Here is a 23,493-nt window from a genome sequence, read left to right on the forward strand (position 1 = left end):
TTCAGTTGTGTCTGGCAAATTATTTTTATCCAGCAGTTTTCATTTTTGATTTCTGTTCTGTTTGGTAATTTACTCACCAAGGCTTAAAAACAAATCCTAAAACAAATAAAAACTAACTAGCTTTTCAAAGCCATCTTTTTTAATGCTGAATTTTCTATTCAAAACAATATTCGTAATTTTTGCACACGACACTGCTTCATTATTCTTCCCATTTCATCATGGTCATTAAAACAAATATGGAGAACTTAAATTGTCCTGATGTCATAGATTTTCTGACTCAACTCTTTTGATACTTAACTGAAGAAGCTGCTTTACTGAAAGGATGTGAAGGCTGTTACTCTTGTCACTTTAAGGGTTGCTGAGAAACACTTGTAGACCGTCAACAAATGAAGAAGCTTGAACATAATTATCATGAAACTGTCAGAATTTTTGGCTAAATTTTTTGGCCTCAATAAGCTCAGCTTCATTTATACTTAGGTTCAAAAATTAGTTGATTTTGGATTTCAGTTCATCAAATATTGAATAAGCACCTACTATGTGCAAAACACTATGGTAGTCACTGAGAAACAGACAAAAACAGCCAGATAGAGCCTAAATCTCAAGGAACTTATGTTCCACTGGAGGACACAAAATATAAACAGTTAATACAGAATAATTAGAGGAAGGCCAAGGATAGACAACTAGAAAGATTTGAAAACCCTAAGTCTCAAAGAAAGCCAAAGAAATGAAGGGATGTATTTTAAGTATGGGAGGCATAAGATCTACACTAAATCATGTAGGTAAAAATTGGTTTGCTGAGTTTGGGGTATGTGACAAGAAAGTCAGTTTGATCAGAACACAAAATATATGAAGGGAATGGTCTAGAACCAGATGATGGCAAAGATAACTTCAGTTACTATATCATAGGGAGCCACTTTTGAATACTTAAAAGTTATGTTGAGGTCTAGTTTTGGGGTACCTAAATGAAATTAGGGTTAAGGTCTAGTGGCAGGTTTGGGGTACAGATTCGACGCAAGGGGGTCTAGTAGCGGCGCATTTATTGGCCCAGAGAGCTAGATTGATAAAAGAGGTTTATTATTAGATAAGCAAAGGTAAAGTATAGGCGAAGGTAGAGATAAGGAGGGCACTGGACAGAGGGTCCAGTGGACAGAGGGTCCTCACATGGTAGCCATGTTTGGAATCTCTGCAAAGAGGGGTTCCCAGCGTGGCCTTTTTATAATAGGAGACTTAGCTCGAGGGGCTTTCGGGTGTAGCCCCAAAGTTGGCTCATATTCGGGTGGGGCTGGGAACAGGCCAGATCTTCTATTGGAATTCAAAGGGACCAGGATGTGTGAGTTAAAGAGCAATTTACATTATTAACTAGGAGAGGGTGGGAATCTAGAAAGCAATCTTTCCCGCATCATTTATATATAAAAAGTTGGAAGGGAAGTTAGTAGAAGCCAACTAGACCATCCTTTTAATTTCACAGTTGAAAAACCTCTGCCCCAGGAAGTTAAGTAAATTGTCCAAATCTATACTGGGAGTGAGCATCAGGAGCAATAGGAACTCCTTTCTTTTTGTCTTTGCACCTCTGATACTAATACCAGTGTCTGGCACATAGTAGATATTTTAAAATATGCGTGTTTATTTGTTTATTTGTTTGCTTGCTGAATGTCCAAAGAAAGGTGTCCTATGGCAGGACAGGGCTTCTGTTTTGGATTGTTAACCCAAAGCCAGTAGACTGTGACTGCTGGTGAAAACCGAACAAGCCATTGTAAGGATTAAAGTCTGCTTTTGGGTATTCAATTTGATCCAATTCAATAAATTACATTAAAATGTTTGTAGGATTCAAAGATGAGTACATCTTGGACACTATAAAAAGGAGATTATAATTAGAAGACATAAAGCAAGCACGTGAATAAGCATCTAAGAGTTCTGAAGGACATAACTGGGGAATTAGAAAACATAGTAGAAGTAGTTCCTGAGTTGGGTGCTGATAAATTTACAGAATTTCCATCATATAGTGAAATGGATGATACTATTAAAAAAAAAAAAAAAAAAAAAAACAACAACCATGTCACAATGTCAGTGTAACAAACCCTCATTCAAACAAATATTTGTTTACATTTACTTTAACATTTATGGATGAAAATATACACACATACAAGGAGTTGTAAAAATGAAAAATGGATTAAAACACAAATGCTAAATAACAGAACTAAAACTTTTTTTAAATTTAAATTAACTTAAATTCAATTTAATCCCACAAGAATTTATTAAATGCTTACTATGTGCAAGTATTATGCTAAGCACTGGGAGCACAAACCCCCCCCCCAAAAAAAAAAAAAAATTGGCCCTGCCTTGAAGGAATTTACCGTCTATTGGGGAAAACTATGCACCTAGAAAATAAAATCTATACAAAGCAATTTCAAGGACATCTTTAAGACTTGGGAAGGGTCAAGATTTGGCTTTCTACAAGAGGCACAACCTAAACTTTTGTGCTTTCTTTTGAATTCCTAGGGCTTAGCCCATGGCCTGGTTATTATGCTAAATACTAGTTGAATGAATCTATTTAGGGATTTTTCAAAAATTTGAAAGGACTGAGCTATTATTAAAACTCCCAGTCTGAGTAAGTTCTCTCAAGCTAATTAGGGTTGAACACAGATAGGCTAGTCCAGTCGCTCAATGGATTACACTGGATGAAAGCTCTGCCTTTTTCAGCCCCAAATTATGCTTGGTTGCAACAGGATGAAGAAATAATTCTGGAATTCAGCGAGAGAAGGGCCGGAGCAAAGAAGGGGGGGAAATCATTAGCATTTATATAGCACTTAGAAGTTTGCAAAGGACTTTAATACTATTATTTTATTGACTCCTCACAGCGACTCTGGCAGGTAGGCACTATTATTATGCTTATTTTTGTCACTGGCGTTGCTATTATTGCCACCACCACACAGGCAGGATCCCGTAGCAGGGGTCTGGGGAGGTTCTCCGGGCTTCAGTGCTTTCTTCCCTAGGGCTTTATTGGAAAGGGGAGGACGTCCGTGGCTTTCCGTCCAAATTCCTTCCTCCCCTCCCTTCGCAGGAGAAGCGGACACCTGTGAACCGGGACAAACCCCTCAGTCTCACCGGGAAATGGAGGGGGTGGTATCAGACGCGGTTCCCCCAGAGCCGCAGTCACCTAACTTGGTGACGGAAGGACGAGAGCAGCCTTCCCCTGCTGGCCCTGTCTTCTAACTGACCGAGGGGAGAAACGCGGGCCAACTGCGCGGCAGAGCAGTCCCCGCCTCCGCTCAGGGCCGGGTCCCGCCCAGGGAGAATGGAGCCCAGGGCCACCCGGAAGAGCCGGTTCCAAACGCTAGTGCCACGTCAGGCCCGGGAGCTGAGCGCTGGCCCGGCCGCTGCAGCACGGACTGAGCGCTCTCCTCGGCGGGGACTGGCCGGCAGAGTCCGGCCTGGGGCATCTAACCAGGCCCAGAAGCATGAGGTCCCCCGTTCCCGCCGACTCTCCGGGGCGCTGGTGGCGGGGGCTGCTGCTGCTGCTGCTGCAGGCCCAGGGGCTGCGATGCACCCAGCTGACTTTCGAACTGCCCGACAGCGCCAAGCAGTGTTTCCATGAGGAGATGGAGCAGGGGGTGAAATTCACCCTGGGTTATCAAGTAAGGCGGGGTCGGGTGCTCTTCTCGCTTGGCTTTGCATCTTGGTCGAATTGCAAAGAGAAAGGGATTTTGTGTGTAAAGGGGGGGAGTAAGGGGGTGTGCCTGGGATTAATTAAAACGGGATGCACATGACGCTCTAGCTGGCCATCTTTCCCCACTCCTTTTGCATTTGTTTCCTGATGCATCTGGGAACTTTTTTAGAGGTTAAGAAACTTGCTCTCATCGTCCAGGCTTTTGGCTAATTGTTCTTTTGCAACAGGTTCTATGGAATAATTGGACCACACCATTTAGATCTCATTCAAACTCCTGCATTTTACAGAGGAGGAAACTGAAGTCCATAAATGTCAAGTTACTTGCTTAATGTCATGCAATCACCCCTCCCGCCAAAACCCCTTCTCTTTTCCAAAATTTCCCAATCTTGTCAAGAATGTGACTATTCTTTCAGTTACCTAGGTTTTCAAACTTTGTGCTATCCTAAACACCTTCCTACCTTCCTAACATATGTTCCCTTTTCTTCACTCACAGTCCCCTGTCAAAGAATTTTTTTGCATTCCAATGCATGCCCCATTCAGCTGCCAAAATAATTTTCTTGAAGTACAGGACTGGCTCCATCATGATCTCTTTTCCCTCTCCCAGAAAATACAAACTCCAGTGTCTCACAATGGCATCCAGAATGAAATGCAAACTCCTTTGTTGGACATTTGCAGCCCTTTACAACCTGACTTCTTTCTACTTTTTTTTTTTTATTAATTTTTTTTATCACTATTTATAGTGATAGATCCAGTAGCACCAGCTGCCTCCCTGTTCCTAAAAAACTGCCATCTCTCTTCCTTCTACACTTTGCACTAGTTGCTCTTCATACTTGGAATGCTCTGTCCTATCACCTCTACCTCATCTTTTGAAATCTGAGTCGTTTGATTAATCTCATATCTATTTAGACAGCTTTAGTCAACCTGAAGTCATCTGTTCTAATCTTTGCTAGATTGGCACTAAATGGTTAACTTGCAAAACTTTCATTGCAACAATGAGTGAAATTTAGGATATACCTATCACCTGTTAGAAATGAAAATAACCTGAGCATTGAATAGGTTGTGATCTTATGTAAACAAGTTGCTTCATCAGCCCTTAAAGACAATTTCCCCTTTTGTGAAGTATTGGGAATGTATTAAATAAGATATTTGCCTATTATGTGAACAAATGAATACCACTCATATTTTCATGAAATACATAATCTTAGAAAAAACCTTAGATACCATCTAATCCAACTTCTCATACTATAAGAACTCTTCTTTCAATATTGGAAGTAGAATAAATGGACTTGAAAGTGAAAAGATCTAAACCTGAGAGTTGGTTCTGCTATTTCTTATCTATAGGCTTAGATCTCTTTGGGTCTCTGTTCTTTATCCATTATATGAAAAGATTGAATTAGTTAATCCTTTACATTTATATTGGTTAAATTTCAGTTGGTTAGTTTGGGCCTAGAATTCCAGCTTCTTAAAAATGTTTTGAATTAACATTAGTCCTAAATTGAAAGTTTTATGATTAGATTTAGAATAGATATCCAGTGCTTTAAAATTATGCCAGAAGTCTAAATTGTATAGGTCCTGAGCTTCAGTGATACTAATGGCCACATGAGGGAGTCCTTGACTGTCTCTTTGACAGGATTTTTGCTCAGTATGACTCACTCAAAACCTTCAAATGCAGTGAGGAATATATTAACCTTTGCATTTTAGTGTGAAATCTTTTGTTTGGTGATGGAAACCTGTAGACTGAGACCTTCTTAATTTATATTCCAATACTGGCTAAGTGTAGATAGTTTAAAATATAAAACCATGATGTCAAGTATAATGTGGGAAGGTCTGGGAGTACAGATAGGTAAACATGGACATACTTAATTTTTTCATATATTCTTTTTTGTCTATTAAAGCAGATTTTTAACTGTATATTCCAGTTTTCTATGCATTAACGTCATGAACAAATTAAATACCTGGTTAATAATAACTACCATTTATATGTCTTAAAAGTTTGAGCCTTATAGAATCAATACTATAGGTATTCAGTATTATCTTCATTTTATTCATGAGAAAGCATGTTGAGAGAGAATGGCTGTTTTATGGTCACACAGCTACTGTCAGAAGTGGTAAATGAATGAGGGCTTCTTCCTAACTCAAAATTCAGAATTTTGTCCACATAGAATTGCATCTCTGTTCAATGACTTGGATGACAAAGTACCTCAGAGAAAAGCAAGTTGGAGTCAGTGTTCTCCAAGGTCCTTTCTAACTGTAAATCTAAGAGCCTAAATGGAACCTCATTAATCGTTTGGTTAAATCCTTACCTTAAGCAGGAATCACCTTTACAAAATCTATTATTCCCTAAGACAGATATCCTACTTTCAAATAATCATAATTGTTAGGAATTGTATTAAGTCAAAAATTTGTCTCTCTATAATTTCTGCTCATTGGTCCTATCCTATAAATCTAATCATAAAACTTTCAATTTAGGACTAATGTTAATTCAAAACATTTTTAAGAAGCTGGAATTCTAGGCCCAAACTAACCAATTGAAATTTAACCAGTATAAATGTAAAGGATTAACTAATTCAATCTTTTCATATAATGGATAAAGAACAGAGACCCAAAGAGATTTAAGCCTATAGATAAGAAATAGCAGAACCAACTCTCAGGTTTAGATCTTTTCATTTTCAAGTCCTTTTATTCTACTTCTAATGTTGAAAGAAGTGTTCTTATAGTATGAGAAGTTGGATTAGATGGTATCTAAGGTTTTTTCTAAGATTATGTATTTCATGAAAATATGAGTGGCTTTTATTCAATTGTGGTATTTATTTGTTCAATTATTTATTTTCTTAATGCCTTTCGTGCACTTGAAAACACTGATTTACCTTGCTGAGAATGAGAAGTCCTGGGAAAATTGGATTTAATGCTTAAACTGCTTTTCTGAGGGATTTGGTTCATGTTGATATTTAAATCTTTATTTTGTAACCCAAGACCTTATAATTCCCCCCTAAGTTCCCCACAGAACTAGAACAAAATAAAAGAAGGAAAAACCATTACTCATTCTGACCATGAGTAGTTCCTTTGAAACAAGATCTCAAACTTCTCATCCTATTGATCTCCCTTGTCTGTGTCTGATCCATTAGCCTGGGGCAACATTCCCTTGAAGGACACCAACAGAACATATTGGGGGGAGGGGGTTGCTTTTTTCTGTGTATTTTTCTGCAGCAAAGTGAATTCTGATGTCCTATGAGATAACTACAAACTCTCTGGGGCCATTTGTGGTCAACAGGTCATTAGTGGTGGACAGTATGATGTAGACTGCTTTATTGAAGACCCCCATGGAAAGACAATTTACAAAGAAACCAAGAAGCAGTATGACAGTTTCTTTCACCAGACAGAGAGCAAAGGAATCTACAAGTTTTGCTTCAGTAATGAGTTTTCCACCTTTACCCACAAAACTGTGTACTTTGATCTACTAATTGGAGATGAACCCCCCATTCTCCCAGAAATGGGAAACAGAGTCACTGCATTGACACAGGTGAGTATGTTGTAAGCATATTTGACTTTAGTAAATATGAATGTAACAGCTCACTAGTTAGATAGGATCTACTTGCCTGAACTAGAATCAGAGTCAGGCCTTCTTGGTCTCTGTGTCATATTTTCTTTCACCTCGGTTTCAAATATAGCCCATGTAACTTCCTTGTGACCAAAGTTATCTTGTCAGCTATTGCCTTGCTAAACATTGACTCTGAAATCTTCCTTGTTCACTGCTAGACTTAATTTTTCTTATCCTGTGGATCTTCAGAGACCTTTTATTACCATTTGGGGGTTAGATCTGGTGACTATTTTTAGGAAATTCATAGAATTGTAGAAACTTAGAGTTGAAAGGATCATCTGTTTTAATCCCTTTGTTTTATTGGTGAAAAAGCTAGAAAAAAATTAAAGGAATGGGTTTGGGTACTTTTTAAAAACCAGTTAATTCTGATGTACTCTTGATTATTTAGGCCATTTATTGCTGCCAATTTCTTTTGGAAGATTTACTATTATTCATAATTTTATAACTGAAGAAATTTATCCCTTTGATAAATATAAAATAATGTTAAAATTATCTTTAACATTGAAGAAAGCAGAGATGTAATTATTCTGCATCTCTATCTATTTATTCCTAAATCACCTTTGACCAGTTCTGAATAGTTGAAAGCAATTCTTTCTGGTTTCAGCTGATTTCCAAACAATTTAATCCGGTTCTGCTTGGATTTAATGGATTCATTAGTAGTGGGTATGAACAATTTTGATTGGTTTGAACTGATTCAAACTAGGTCATGCTAGTTCTTATCATTTTACTGCTTGTGGCTCTGTGAAAAGATTTATGGAAGAAGAGATTTCGGGATTATGATGTTAATTTACACCCTTTTCCTTAGAGTTGATAATGAGTATTTGATACCTTTTCTTGGGCTTTGAAATGTATTTGGTTTTTCCCCTTTTCTCAGATGGAGTCTGCTTGTGTGACCATTCATGAAGCCTTGAAAACAGTGATTGATTCTCAGACACATTATCGACTCAGGGAAGCTCAGGACCGGAACCGAGCTGATGAATTAAATGAGCGGGTTTCATATTGGTCTGTGGGGGAGACAGTCATACTCTTTGTTGTCAGCATCAGTCAAGTGATGCTTCTGAAAAGCTTCTTTACAGAAAAGAGACCAACCAGTCGAGGTGTCAACTCATAACTCTGGAGGACACATGGCCCCTAAAGTTCTGCTCAACAAAGGAAGTCCCATTGATACTGTCTACTTACGAAGTAGGGAGTGGAATTCTTCCATGTTCTTAAAACTACAAGGAGAAATATCCTCTCTATGTTCTATTGGCCTGTAAAGTCAGGTGATAGTGTGAAAACAAAACCACTATAAATTATAACATAATGCCATTTTGCATGTTTTTAATAATTTTGCTTCATCTTGTCTTATAGATCTAGCTTGAAATGTCCTATGAGACTTGGGGGAAAAAAATAGAAAAAGTAAGGTAATGTGGATAACTTTGACTGCAACTGGACAGTGGCAGTGACTTGGGGTCAGTAGCTGGCTACTCATGAGAAATAAACAACTTTGTAACTGTCCAATATTGCCCTAAATCTTAGGGCTTTTCAATTTTCTTCTCTTGTCCCATGCTTCAGTTTTTTTACTGTAAAAAAAACCAAAATAAACTTTTATTATTTTCTCCTCCCTTCCTCTTTCCCTCTATGCCTCCTTTCTTTCTTCTACCTTCCTCTTTTTCTTACTCTTTCTTTCCCTCTCCTTCCTTCCCTCATTTCTCCTCTTTTCCCCTCATTCTCTTTCTTCCTTCCTCCTTCCCTCACTTTCTCCCTCCTCCCTTCTTTTCTTCTACACTTCCTTTTTCTCTTTCTCTTTACCTCCTTTATACTCTCCTTCCTTTTCCCCTCCATTCTTTTTTTCCTTCCTCCCTTTCTTCATTCTTCCATGTAACTCTCCTCTTCCTTCCTCTTTTCTTCCCTTTCTCATTCTTTCCTCTTTCCCTCCCTCCTAAATCCTTTCCTTCCTTCTTAAAATTGTCAGTCATTATTCCTCAGTGCTTCACTCTGGACCCAGCAATAAAAAAAAAAAAAAAAAAAAAAAACTCCTGGCCAGAGGCCAAGTCTATTTGAAACCTTTATACTCCAAGAATTAAAACAGAAGAAACATTGCAGGCCCCAATCTATAAATCAGCTTTTTCAATGGTCATTCTCTTAGGGGCACTACAGCTTTACGCTTTCATTGCTATATTTTTTAAAGAATGGAAGCCTGGTTTAAAAAAAAAAAAAAAAGAAAGAGAGATGTCTAGTACATTTTATTTCCCCCCTTTTTATTACAAGGCAAACACAAAATTCAAAAGAGGGCTGAATTTGTATCTTAAACTACTGAATAGGAAGCTACCAAATTACAGTTAAAAAAAAAAAAAAAGTACAAAGAGGACCAGGGCTTACAGAGCTCAAACTTTTAATAAAGAATCTTACTTTATTTGGCCTTTGTTTTTCATGATAATAGACCTATGTAAAATCAGACTGCAAAATAGATCTCTCCTAGTATTTGTGTGACTTTCTGTATGGGTATGCACAAATTCTTTCTTTTCTTTCATGAGAGAGGTCGTATGAGGGAAACAAAACCAGTTTGGGATTAAAATTGATTTTCATCCTTCTCTGGTATGAAATTATTTCCCAGAACTACTAACCGATAGTAAGAAAAAGCTTTTGTGGATGAGACAGCACAATCACAGTTAACATAATTAATACATTCACAAACTATATATAACAGCATCTTGTGAAACAAACGGCCTGAAAAGTACATGAACTCTGTAAACAGAAGACTTGGGTTTAGATCCCACATCTGATGCTTTATAAGATTCTGCTGGGATGTTGGATAAGTCATTCAACTTCCTTAAGATTTTAGCTGCTTTTTAGCTTCAAATTTATTTTGCAGAATGGCTCGTAAGGTTCTTTCCAGCCTATGTCTTTGTTTTTTTTATTTTTTTATTTTTTTTTTTTGTTTTTTTTGTTTGTTTTTAATTTAATTTTATTTAATAATAACTTTGTATTGACAGAATCCATGCCAGGGTAATTTTTTACAACATTATCCCTTGCACTCGCTTATGTTTCGTTTTTTTTTCCCCTTCCTCCCTCCAACCCCCCCCCCCCCCAAGATGGCAAGCAGTCCTATATATGTTAAATATGTTGCAGTATATCCTAGATACAATACATATTTGCAGAACCGAACAGTTCTCCTGTTGCACAGGGAGAATTGGATTCAGAAGGTAAAAATAACTCGGGAAGAAAATCAAAAACAGCCTATGTCTTTGAATGGGACTGATTGGATGAAGTATTCCTCAGTATTAAGTCACATGATCACTGGGACCCTGGGAGGAGTCACATGATCTCCGGGGGATGAACTTTGAACCCTAGAAATAGGAAGTTAGTGAAGTTTCAGGAAGTGATGTGACCTGTGGGAGGCAGCCAACTTTGATGACCATTGGTCAAGGATGATTACGTCCTTTTAACAGTTATCCAATGAGAAGGCTCCAGTCTTGCTTTTAAGTCCTGGGCGGACCAGAAGTTGGCCAGGTTCCAGGAGCACATGGCAGGGGTTGGGATGGCTCCCAGATGTGTCTGGCTTCTCCCTGCAGGGATTAAATACTTTCTTTTTGTACCTGAAGATTTAGTTAATTGAGTTAATTTGGGAAAGGGGGTCTTGCATCTGTTCCACCCATCTATGACTCTTAAGTTCCAGACCAGGGAGCTTTTTCTCTCCTCTATTCTTCAAAAATGGAGACTATTGTAACCTGTGATGATCCTGTTTCCTATTTTAACCACCCCCCAACCTTGATGAAATCATAGGCGGTATAAAGATAACATGTCTGTAAGGTGCTTTACAGTACAAAGGGCTTACACCTGCTTTATCTCACTTAGTTTACCCTATGAGAGAGAGAGCATCTCATTAACTCTAAGCTCAGAAAAGCTTACATGTGATTTGCACATGTAAGTGAGGATGCTGATGAGGTGTGAGCATCAATCTTGAGGCAGTTTCCAGGATGATGTTTCCGGGTGATGAGTTTAAACTAAACAAGCAAATATGTGATTTGGGATGAGCCATTTACTTTTTCTCATAACAGTAAAAACTCAATCTGAACTCAGATCTTCGGCCTTTTGAGTCCAGTCCTGATTTTACCACCCATGCTGTTTTCCATATTTTATAGCTTATTATTTCTTTATGTAACTAAATATTTGTTTTCTTTAATTTGGTCCCCAGACATTTTAATTGCCTAAGGAAGATGATGACATTTGTCTGGCTCTTTCAATTGGCCTGAATTCTTACGTAACTATTTCATTTGGGCTGAGTGGAAATAAATGTCTTGAATTGCTTCAGTTATCCTATTCTACTTCTAATTGATTTCCTACATTTCTGCTTTCAGTTTTTCTATTTTAGAAGGGGATGCTTTGGAAACCTCCTCAACCTTCAATTAAAAGCTAATAATTATTTATATAGAATAATGAAATCAGGAGTTTTCCTCTAGGGGCAGTTTTCTTCCACTAGGAGGTTTTTTTCCTCCTATGTAATGATATGTCAGAAGTTTTTTATTTATTTTTTTATCTCACTTCCTTGGTAGCCCTCAGAAATTTCATTTCTCCGAATATAGTAAATATTAATTTATTTTGCTAGTTGATTGCTGTGATTCACATTTGAACACTCTCAAGGGAAATACATTTTAGAAAGGAAGGTAGGGTGAAACTGGGTGATTTAGAACTGATTTGCATGAACTAGTCCTTTTGAAGATTGGATCCTAAAGAGACATATGATTCAGGTCACTAGACAATACTGATTGTTTGACATTTCAATGTGGAGGTAGGATAAGTGTCATCTCAGTTCTTTCCCATTACATCATTTGGAGATGAGATCAGTCTTTAAGTGATTAGTCTGCAAGCTTGGAGTTACCACAATAGTTTTAAGATTGATGAGATTGACCTTCAGGCAAATTTCTCTGGGGTGATTGTGAAGTCATAAAGGTGGAGACACAATACCGCTATATCTTGGAGATATTGCTAGTTCATTTCATATCACTAAAATTAGTGAATATAATAGTAAAGCAACTTACAGAATTTTTTTTTTTTTTTTGGTTTCCCAATGCAAGTAAAAGCAATATTATACTGTAGTCTAGTAAGGATATGATAGTATTACACCTAAAAAGACATTCTACATATAATTTAAAAACTTTCTTATTCTTAAAAAAATTCTAACTATTGTAATGCCGGAGAAACTGAGCAAGACAGAGATTAGAGGGTATTTAATAATTTTTTAAATGGAAGAGATGTACTGAGACCAATGGATCCATGGTTTGGTCCCAGGGCAGAATGAGACTATAGTCTCAAAGAATCCAGCCCTGAATGTCAGATACAAGATTCTTTTATAGGGTTACAAGAATAATGACATAATGGGGGGGAGGCACCTAGGATGACATAATGGAAGGTACTGGAGAGGCTCCTGATATTCTAATGATCTCTAAAAAGACCTTTATCCCATCAAACATTAAGAGGGAATGATTATAGCCTAAGATCTAAGATATAAGACCTTTATCCTAGCATTGACAGGGAAGGGTTATAATCTGAGTTAGAGTAACTGAATAGGACAATTAGGGAAACTGGGTCAAGACTTTAAAAGGGAACTGTGGCACAACACCATCATGTGAGTTTTCAACCATACATACATACATACATACATACATATGCCATATATATATATGAAATTGTTTTGCTGGTGGAGAGTCTTGCCTTAATGTTGATGGTTGCTGACTGATCAGAGTGGTGGTTGCTGAAGGTCAGCATGGCTGCAGCAATTTCTTAAAATAAGACAACAATGAAATTTGCCACATTTACCAACTTTTTGTTTGAATACTTAGAGGTCGTTATAGGGTTATTAATTGGCCTAATTTCAATATTGTTGTGTCTCAGGAATAGGGATGCTCAAGGAGAGGAAGAGAGATAGGGATAACATTTATCTATAAGTTTGTGATCTTATATGAGTGAAGTTCATGGGCCCCCAAACAATTACAATAGTAATATTATAGATCATCATAATGGATGTAAAATTAATGTAAAACTTTGAAATATTGCAAGAATTATCAAAACACTATACAAGACACTGTGTAAGCACACAGTGTTGGAAAAAATGGGGCTGATAGATTAACTTGATGAAGTGCTATCACAAATCTTTAATTTGTTTGCTTGTTTGTTTTTTTAAAGCAAAAGCAGCAAAGCACAATAAAGCAAATTGCAATAAAATAAGATAAATCTATATGAGAATGAAGAGTGAAGAACTGAGAGACAAATGACCTCAGGTTACTTGAATAAAACTTTCAATAAAGGGAAATATTAAGTCTAGCTTAAGTCATAACAAAACTGAATTAAAAGTTAAATTTTAATTTTATAATCCCCAGAGCAGGGATGACTGAATGGATTGATTTCTCCAGGGCATGGATTCCAGAGGCTGTCTGCGGAACATTCTGGTTCAGGTAAAGAGCAGCTGGGCATCCATGGCAGGACATAGTAGGAGGTCCTGAACAGAAGGCTGAATGAAATGAAAATTGTTGACCAAGGTGTCCTGATTCCTGCTCTAATGTACTTTCTAATACCTTATACTGCTTTTGATATATTATCATAAACCTTAAATAAAATAAATTGAAAAATAAAATTTTAAATCTTCATATGTGAAGGTATTAGCATGTACTGAAATGAATGTTCAGGAGTCATAAAATGTAGATTTGTAAATAGGATGTTGTGCTGACTTCTCTTTTTCTTTCTCTGTCTTTGTCTCTTTCTGTGTCTCTCTTTGTTTCTGTCTCTCTATTTCTCTGTCTCTGCAGATATACTTTAAAGTTATATACGTGGTTCCCCAAAGAGGCAGCTACATGGCTATAACTCACCCTAATGATTTTGAGGTAACCCTGATGTCCAGGTAGATCTAGGTCTACTACTGACAAATATTGCTACTAAGTCCTTAACCTATGTGCTTTTCATTTCAATATAACAACCAAGATAATATCATTGACTACCTCAATTCTTAGAAGTTTTCAGTTTGTTTTAATACAAAAAAGTGAAAGAATGAAATACATGAAGCATTTAGAAAGTTAAAAAAAGGCAACATGATAATAATCATAATGTAACAATTCATGCAAAAAATTGCCATCATCCTTTCCCATCAGTCCACATGAAGGAGAGTAGATATAAACTAACAGACACTCAGCAATGAGACACATTGAATAGATAATGGAGCAATTCCCATCTCTTGCGTGAAGGCCATGATGTTCTTGGTCTCTAGTAATCAACTGGTGGTAGACTAGATAGAGTTCTAGGCCTGAAATCAGGAAGACCTGAATTCAAATGCTGATGCTAACTTTGCATGCCTCAGTTTTCTCAACCGTAAAATGAGGATAATAACAGCATTTACCTCCTATGGTTGTAGTTAGGATCAAATGAAATAATATTTGTAAAAATGCCTGATATAATGCCTAGCACATAGTTGGCACCATTTAAATTTCCTTCCCTTCTTTCAGGAGTAGTCTGTATCCTGTGTTACTTCCTGGGCTGGACTCCTTTTCTAAGCCTCTCTGTTCTCCTGCTGGCTGGAAGCCATTTCTCTGCTCTTCTTGGGCCACTGAAGGAGTGCTTCCTAGGTCTGCAACTGTGGCTGGGTGCTGAGACAACAACATACTCTGTCACTGAAAAGTAGTTCCCTGAAGCCTAGGTTCTGTAAAGTTATTTACGGCTGCTTGCTGGCCTTTGAGGATTTTTTCCCTCTACAGCTGTTGAGCAACACAGGTAAATAGCTGAGGAAATTTTCTTCTCTTAACTTGTAAATGGTCTTAATGAACAAGGCAGCTTACTCTAGCCAACTCTTGACAAAGCAGAGGATTCAGCTTTCTCCAATCAGCTCCAACATCAGAGCTTTTTTCCAATCAGATCATTTGCCAGCATCAACAGCAGAGCCTATCTCTCTCAACTCACCTGTACTTTAGCTTTATTAGCTTCTGTGTTCTGTGTGCCACTGTCTCAGATTCTATAAACAACTCTTCTCATTGGCTTCTGAATTACCTGCTTTTTCACTGATTCTCTTACTCCCCATTTGTAGTGACCAACTTTTCTCTAAATTAAGAAACTATAAATCCAGATTTCAGTCAATATGACTTGATAAGATCCCCTCTCCTCCTATTCCACACATTTCTCTGATTCAGAGTTTCTCAGTAATAAACTCTAAAGACCTAAACACATTTGTATTTTACTTAATTGTTGGAAAGCAGTGATTGTCAGCCATCTTTATCTTTAGCCTCCATATCTCTACGGAGTTCTCAGAATGATCTGTGTTTCTTTCCAAGCTGCTTTTCTTTGTGCTTCTCACCCAGATGTCCTTTTGTTCTTGCCTCTTTCAGTAAGCAAAATGGCTACATAAATAAAGGGACAGTCTCTTACTGTCTTGGAACTGGAATGGAACTTAAAGGTTGGTTAGTCGCTCACTCTAACTTTTCATAAGATTTTTAAGAGTCACTGAGGCAAGCTCTGTTGAACACTCTCTAATCTGAACATGTGTCAAAGAGTGAAGAGGGAAAAGGTGAGAATTTGGAATTACCTGCCTTGTCATTTACTTTTTGCTTATCTAAGGTAATTTTCAGGCATGTCCGAATCTCTCTGACCCCATTTGGGGTTTTCTTGGCAAAGACACTGAAGTGGTTTGCTATTTTCTTCTCCAGCTCAATTTGCAGATGAACTGGGGCAAAAAAGATTAAATGATTTGGCCAGGATCACACAAGTAATTGGTTCAGTGAATAAAGAAGAGAGCTGGACTTGGAGAAGGAAGACCTGAATTCAAATCCTGTCTCAGAGCCTACTAACTGTGTGACCTTGCTCCTCACTTGATTTCTGTCTGTCTCAGTTTTCTCAGCTGTAAAATGGATATAATAATGGCACCTACCTCATAGGGTCATTGTGAGGATCAAATGAGATATGTTCAGTGCTTTGCAAATATTGCAAATCTATATAAATGTTAGCTATTAAAAATAAAAGACTTGAAAAGTTTAGACCTGGAGAGAAACTTAGTAATCATCTTGTCTAAGTCTTTCATTTTCTTTCTTTTCAGTTTCCACTCCTGACTTTCTTCACCATGCCCCTACAATGGTACTTTTCCTCTCTCCCCATTAATTTTCAACTTTCTTTTATATCTTGTTTTCCCCCATTTGAATATAATCCTCTTGAAAGAAGGGACTCTTTTATTTCTGCTTATCTTTGTATTACCAAAATGTAACACAACTCCTGGCACATAGGAAATGCTTAATGTAATGTCTGACTCTTTATGATCTCATTTGGGGTTTTCTTGGCAAAAATACTGGAATGGTTTGCCATTTCCTTTTCTAGCTCATTTTACAGTTGAGGAAACTGAAGGAAACAGGATAAAGTAACATTTCCACCATCATCAATAACAATAACAATTTTAATCTTTGGTTCTGTTTGCAATTTTGTTTTAGAAACCTAATCTCATGTTTCTGTTTTGCTTCATTGGTAAGCACTGTGCTTTATCCTATCTACAACATTTTACTAGTCAGTAGAACCTTTTTTTGCTATCTCAAACTTAAAGACTCCATAGGACTACATAGCCTCATTATATGATCATTAAAAAACATTCTTCTGCACCAGCAGCATTGATCATATCAGCAGGAGTGTTTATTACTCAGGGATCCAGAGGTCAAATTTTCATTTAGCCCTGTAATACATGAGCTTCTTGTAGGGAAGACACTTTGTCAGTGTACGGCTAACAATAATGATGACCATAAATCTTAAGTCTGCAGAAATTCTCCCTGAATTTAACAACAAATGATAGGATTTTGGCCCCAGGTAATTTTTTGCTAAAAAGATTAAACATGATGATAGGATTGTATTTTGAATTTATTAAGAGCTTGGTGTTCAGAGATTACTAAGCACTTTCACATATAATGAGCTACATTCTCTTAAGTTATTTATCTTTTCAAAATAAATATAGCTACATAAAAACATCATTGACACTTTACAATTATGCTCTCCTCATAGATTTCTGCTTTGTAACAAACAAGTTCTTTGGAGTAGCAAAACAAAGCAACATATTAGCCGTGTCTAACAAATGAATGCCTCATTTCACACCTATATTTCCCCATCTCTCTGCCAAGAGGAAGACTATATTTCACCATCAGTTATCTGGAGACATTGGACTAATCTGGTGTCTTGTCTTATGATTTCCTTTCACATTATTATGTAAACTATTTTTTGTTCTTCTTTTGCTCTGTATTAAATATTTTCATCTCTTCTCAGAGTTTACATAGAATTTTGTTTTCATTTCTCATACTTTGTCCCAAATTATTCTATATTGTAATCATTAATGTATGCAATACATCTTCATAGGAATTTGTAGACTATTGGGGATCCTAGGGAATCAGGAACCATATCTCACCTCAATCCCCTCTTTGCCAGGACCTAGCACCTTGCTTTATGATGCTTAATAAATAAATGTTTGCTGAATTGAATATTTGCAATTTTGGGAATTACTTTAATTCTTTTGAGCCATTGAGTATATATATTTAGGAAAGAAGGACATTCTTACTATGTGTGATGCTAAGCCCTTTACAAATATTGTCTTATTTGATCCTTACAATAATTTTTCAAGATAGGTTTTATTATTGTCCCCATTATATAGTTGAGAAACTGAGACAGAGGTTTTAATTGGCTGTCCCAAGACATAGTTATGTGTCTTATGTGAGATTTAAGCTCAAGTTCTTCTGACACCAGGTCCAGGAGTCCATCTAAGCTACCTGAAAGAGACAGAAAGAGGTATTTCAAATCCTTCAAACTATCCAGAAACAGTTCATATAGCTTCCTAAAATGTCTCAGCTTAGGTTAATGGTTCATAAATCTATTTGTATCAATGATATGAGGTAGGTAGAGTAGGGATTGCTGTTTTGTGACTGAGTCATGACTGAGAGCCAAATTACCTGAGTCTGCTTCATTGTATTTCCCTCCAGATCTGCAAATGTCTAATGAAGAAAAAATTCAAACAGTATTTTCTCCTGTTTCTATACTATGGAAAGAGCACAAAGCTTTAGATTGGGAGATTGGGATTGGAAGTTAAAGTTTTGTTTTCACCATTTTTACTTCTATGATAATTCAGTGTTATAATCTGTAAAATGGAGGTAATACTTGTATATCTATAATGCAGGGTTGTTGGAAGGAAAGTACTTTGTAAGCCATAAAGCACTGTGAAACTTCCTAGCTGTGTGATTCTGGGCACACAGAATCTTAACCCCAATTGCCTCAGTAAAAATAAATAAATAAATAATGATAATAATAATAATAATAATAACAAATAAAGCACTGTGAAAATGTGAATTATTGTTTTAACTCTCACATTACTCCTCTGGAAAATGTGACAGTTGAACTAAGTGACCTCTAAGGTTCTTTCTAGAACTAAATCTATCACCCTTAAGCAATCCTGGTATCAAGGCCATTGATCACCCCTTTCTTAGAAGGTCTCTAGGCAATGAATACACTTTCCTTAGAAGGTCTCTAGGTTTTGACCACTCTTTGCTTAGTAGCAATCCATTACCACAGAAATTTGATTGGTTGAAAGCAGGGGTAGATTAAGGAAAGATAAATGTTAAATTGTCAGAGTGAGAATCAACATCTCAGAAATCAGTACATGATACAAAACAGGACTTGATTTATGATTGTATAGACTTAAGAAAGTGATTGAAAAATATTAATGATAAAGAATGTAAAAGTATGTCCTTCAGAGAGCTGAATGTTATCAGCATGTGCCTGAAAATGTCTTCCTATGATCTCTTAGGTATTATGTGGAATTCTTCAAATAGTTCAGAGTCTCATAAGATTTTACCCTTGTTTATAGAGTTCTAAAAGTAATGAAATATTGACCTTCTTAATAGTAGAGTCTTTTTAAAAAAGAACATTCCAATTGATTTTATACTTTGAAAATTCAAGGATAATTTATGAATATAGAGAAAGAAAAGTGATTATCCCAAGATTCATCATGACTTCATGATAAACAAACTGCTCATATTGGAATAACTTGATTTTTATCTTGACAATTATCAGACTTTAAGAAAATGGTATATACATAGATTTTAGCAAAATTTTGGGAAAAGTCTCTTATGTTTTCTTTGTCAAGGAAAGATATACATTAACTTTTAACATAGTTAAGGGAAACCAGAATTGAATGTTCAGACTCAGAAATTTGATGACACTTGTGAAAGGAAGTCTCTATTTGTCCCCGATATCTGGGACAAATCTGTCTTTGCACTATAATATTTGTCATTTTGTTAGTGATTTGGATGAAGGTTTGGAATCATAAATTTAGCCCTCGAGGAGATAATAAAAGGCATATCATAAAACATCCTCATTATATTTTTTAGCTGAGTCTCAGAGAGGACCAGAGTCAATCAGCTAGTATATGTCAGAGGCAGGGCTTGAACCCATGTGTGCCTGATACAGAGGCAAATTTTCTTATCCACTAAGTCATGTTCTCTTTAACTCTATTGCATGCTTGCCAGATTTGCCAATGACAAAAATTTGGCTTAATATCTAAATAGGTTGAATAGTAAGTTATGGATTTCTCCTCCCTTTTCCCCCAATCTTACATGCTAGAAAGTTTGGTCATATCAAAAATGCTGATATTTAATGGGCAAGAATATAAGATCCTATTACTTGGATCCAAAAGATAAGCTTCTCACATACTACACTGGGAAAAATGACAAGATACAACCTGAAAAATAGAATTGAAATTTTATGAAATAGCAAAGTCAATGGTAGTCAACAGTGCAATGTGGAAGTCAAAAAGATAATTCAACCTATATACTTCCAGAATAAAGGAAGTGCCAACCACACTATATTGTATCCTGATCAACATCCACTTGGAATATCATATGCAGTTCTGAGTATCATGTTTTAGGAAAGACATTGATTAGCTGAAGGACCTCCAAAGGAAGGCAGCAAAAATTGTGAAGCACTTCAAGATAATGACTTAGAGGTTTGATTTAGGTAATTAGAAATATTTTGCTTGGAGAAGAGCAGACTTGGGGCTTAGAGTGTAGAAAGTAAAATTGTTTTAAAAGAATATTTGAAGGCTTGTTACATAACAGAGGCACTAGACTTGTTCTTCCTGATCTCAAAGCTGGGGCAATGATGGAGGTTGAAGAGAGGTAGATTTAAGATTTGTATTTAAGCTCTACTTTGTTCCTCTCCTGGACATGCTGACTTTCCCATTGGTGATTTCTTTTTAGGAATCTTCATTTTGATAATGCATAAGGCTTGGAGTTGGAGAAAGGTCTATCAATTAAGATTATTTGGACAGCATGTAAGGATAGATTAGAGAAGGGATTGAAGGAAATGAGAGCTTTCCAAAAGTCTAGATGAGAAGAAATGTAGATTAGGCTTACTCTGGGTTATTCTGCTGGGCTATTGTTAAATGAGTATGTCCAGAGAAGGGATTTGTATACAGATTGGACTGGATAATCTCTGAGTCCTATCTAATCCTGAGATTCTATGATAGTGTGGGTTTATTTTTTTTCCTTCTTTCTATTCTTTTTTCTTTTATTGCCTCTACTCAGGCTTTCTGCCTACACTTATCTTCTATCTCTTTCTTTTCTCATTTTAAGTTTATATTTCCCTGCTGCTATCATAACAATCTCTCTAGGAGTTGTTTCTCTAAAATGGAAAAGTTCACTGTTGAGTGACTGCAAGAAAAAGACAAAGGATTCTCACTCCCTCAACTTTGGCTCCACCTCTGAAATATGAACATCTTTTCCAGACACTTCTATTTGTCTCCCACTGGGAATTATATCCTTTTTAGTTATTTCTCTTGGATTTTCCCCATAGAATGCTTTTTGTCAGCATGTGTAGAATAGGAAAATGATCCAGTGTGACAGTGATGTATGTGAAACAACCATTGCTATTCTGAGTTTATGTTTGGATTGGTGGAACTGGATTCATGCCTGCTTGACCCTGCTTTGCTGCTTTGGGAAATTCATCAATATTATTTTTGAAGATGTAACTCTAGAGCACCCCCAGCCAGGAGTACTCTGACAACTAAGGATGTCTGTGCTTTCTTTCTCTTCAGTGTACTGTGACCAGCCACTGCCTCTGTATCTTTTGTAACTTCATATTCATAAATAATGAGGCATATAGCCCCAAAGCTATTATGATCAATCACTTTATCTGTGCTGGCATTCAATTCTAATTAAACAGGAACAAAAAAAAAAAAACATTAAAGAAGAGGAAAGCTTTGTATTTAACATCTGTCTTCCTAGAGTGTGGAGGTGGTGGGGTGAGATAGGGTAAAGATGAGTGACAAGGCATTACAAAATCTGTTATTAGTTCTCCCCAAAGGAAAATTTCTATAAAAATCAGTCTGCTTCAGACATTCCTTTTCTTTGGACTGCAACTGCTCCGCTGACTATGTTAGATGGAAGCAATTGTAGTGGGGCTCAATGTCAGCCACTTCTACACATCACTCCTTCTTTATTAAACTCCATATCATGACCATAGCCTTTTAAATCTGTCCTAGATTTGCTCTGTCCTCGAACATATTCCAGCTTCCTTGAGATTTTTCTGGAACAAGAGGAAAACCAATCTTGTCCTTTTAAGATTCACTCCAAATCTATACCTCTGAAAGGCAAAGAAGATTTATTTATGCCCCAAAATTTGGCTTCCTATTCCCTCTTGATAGTAAGTCCAGATTTTGGAAGACCTGAATTCAATTTTCTCCTCAGACACTTGCTAGTTTTGTGACCCTAGAAAAGTTAACTTAACCACTGCCTGCCTCAATTTCTTTAGCTATAAAATGGGATAATAATAACATCTCCTTCCCAGAATTTTTGTGAGGATCAGATGAGATAATTTTTGTAAAAAATGCTTTTTACAGTGCTTGGCATACAGTAGGCACTATCTAAGTGCTTTTCCCCTTCCCCTTCCACTTTCCCTTCTTGGCCTCCTGCCAAGCACTAGCATTTTCAAATTCTAATAGAACAATAATTTCTGCCAGGAAGATTTGGAAGGAAAGCTCCCTGTGGATTAGCATTCTTAAAGGAATAAGATGAAATGGTGAGAGGAAAAACCAACTATGAAAAGAGGCATTCACTTACTTAAGATTTAAAAAGCAATGGATTGGATTGAATCTTAACCGCAGGGAGGGTCATTTTTGTTCCTGTGATATATAATTCACAAACCTTCAATAAGTAAGAGAGCAGGAAATAAACATCAGACAGTATAGTACTACAGAATGTCTTGCATCCCTCCCCTAAAATAGTTTGATTTTCAGATATTGTTATATTGAGACTACATAACAGAGAGCTCAACAACTTTTATTTTCTCTCTCCAGAGCTATTTACACTGGTCATAAATTGTAATTCATAAGAGGGCTGCTTCATCTGTTCAATCTCCTGGCTTTGTCACAAATAAGTCTCCCAAGTGAAAGAGAAAGAGAGAGAGAAAGAGACAAAGAGAGAAAAGAGAGAATAATAAATAAAAGAAAATTAAAACTTCATAACAAATATCTATAGAGCAGCAATATCAATCCCCACATTGGCCATTAAAAAAATTGTCTCATTCTGATTTTAAGTTCCTTCTTTGGCAATAAATATGGTTCATCTGTAGTCCTCTGGATTGCTGTTTTTTTTTTTTTAACTTCATTGATCAATGTCCTAAAGATTTTCAAAGCTGTCTTACTTTATAATATGACTAAATGGTCTTTGTATAAATTTTTTCCCAGTTCTCCTCATTTTATTTTATATAAGTTCATAGAAATCTTCTCAATCTTCTGCAACTGCCCTCATGATTTCTTTTTTAAAGTTAATTTTTGATTTAGTATTTTATTTTCTCCAATTACATGTAAAAACAATTTACAACAGTTGTTTTTAAAATTTGGGGTTCCAAATTTTCTTCCTCTCTCCCCAACCCTCCTTATTGAGAAGTCAAGAAATTTGATATGGGTTATCCATGTGTAGTCATGAAAACATGTCTCCATATCAGTTAAGGAAAACATAGACCAAAAAAATAAAACTCCAAGAAAAATAAAATTTAAAAAAATATTTCTTGATCTGTATTCAGATTCCTTCAGTTCTTTTTCTGACATATTCAACATATTCACCCATAAGACCTTTAGAATTGTCTTAGATCATTGCATTCCTGTGAATAGCTAAATCATTCACAGTTGATCATCTGACAGTATTGCTATTACTGTATATAATATTACCCCATTTCAACTCATAAATCTTTCCAG

The 23,493-nt window shown here is 36.5% G+C and overlaps 1 protein-coding gene across 1 annotated transcript; it reads left to right on the top strand.

Moving 5' to 3' along the window:
- Positions 1–3,302: 3,302 nt before the first annotated feature.
- TMED3 (transmembrane p24 trafficking protein 3) lies at positions 3,303–9,660 on the top strand. The gene is made up of 3 exons (XM_051981145.1): positions 3,303–3,635; positions 6,939–7,187; positions 8,140–9,660. The coding sequence occupies exons 1-3, from the start codon at positions 3,459–3,461 to the stop codon at positions 8,374–8,376; spliced, it is 663 nt and encodes a 220-aa protein (XP_051837105.1). The 5' UTR covers positions 3,303–3,458; the 3' UTR covers positions 8,377–9,660.
- Positions 9,661–23,493: the final 13,833 nt, after the last annotated feature.

This window comes from Antechinus flavipes, chromosome 2, assembly GCF_016432865.1.
Source record: "Antechinus flavipes isolate AdamAnt ecotype Samford, QLD, Australia chromosome 2, AdamAnt_v2, whole genome shotgun sequence".
NCBI lineage: Eukaryota > Metazoa > Chordata > Mammalia > Dasyuromorphia > Dasyuridae > Antechinus > Antechinus flavipes.

Bases quoted from the DNA above. Each gene is read 5' to 3' on its own strand.
- TMED3 (XM_051981145.1), top strand. From the start codon at position 3,459: ATGAGGTCCCCCGTTCCCGCCGACTCTCCGGGGCGCTGGTGGCGGGGG. The intron at 3,636-6,938 runs GTAAGGCGGGGT...TGTGGTCAACAG, and splicing joins AATTCACCCTGGGTTATCAA to GTCATTAGTGGTGGACAGTA. The intron at 7,188-8,139 runs GTGAGTATGTTG...CCCTTTTCTCAG, and splicing joins GAGTCACTGCATTGACACAG to ATGGAGTCTGCTTGTGTGAC.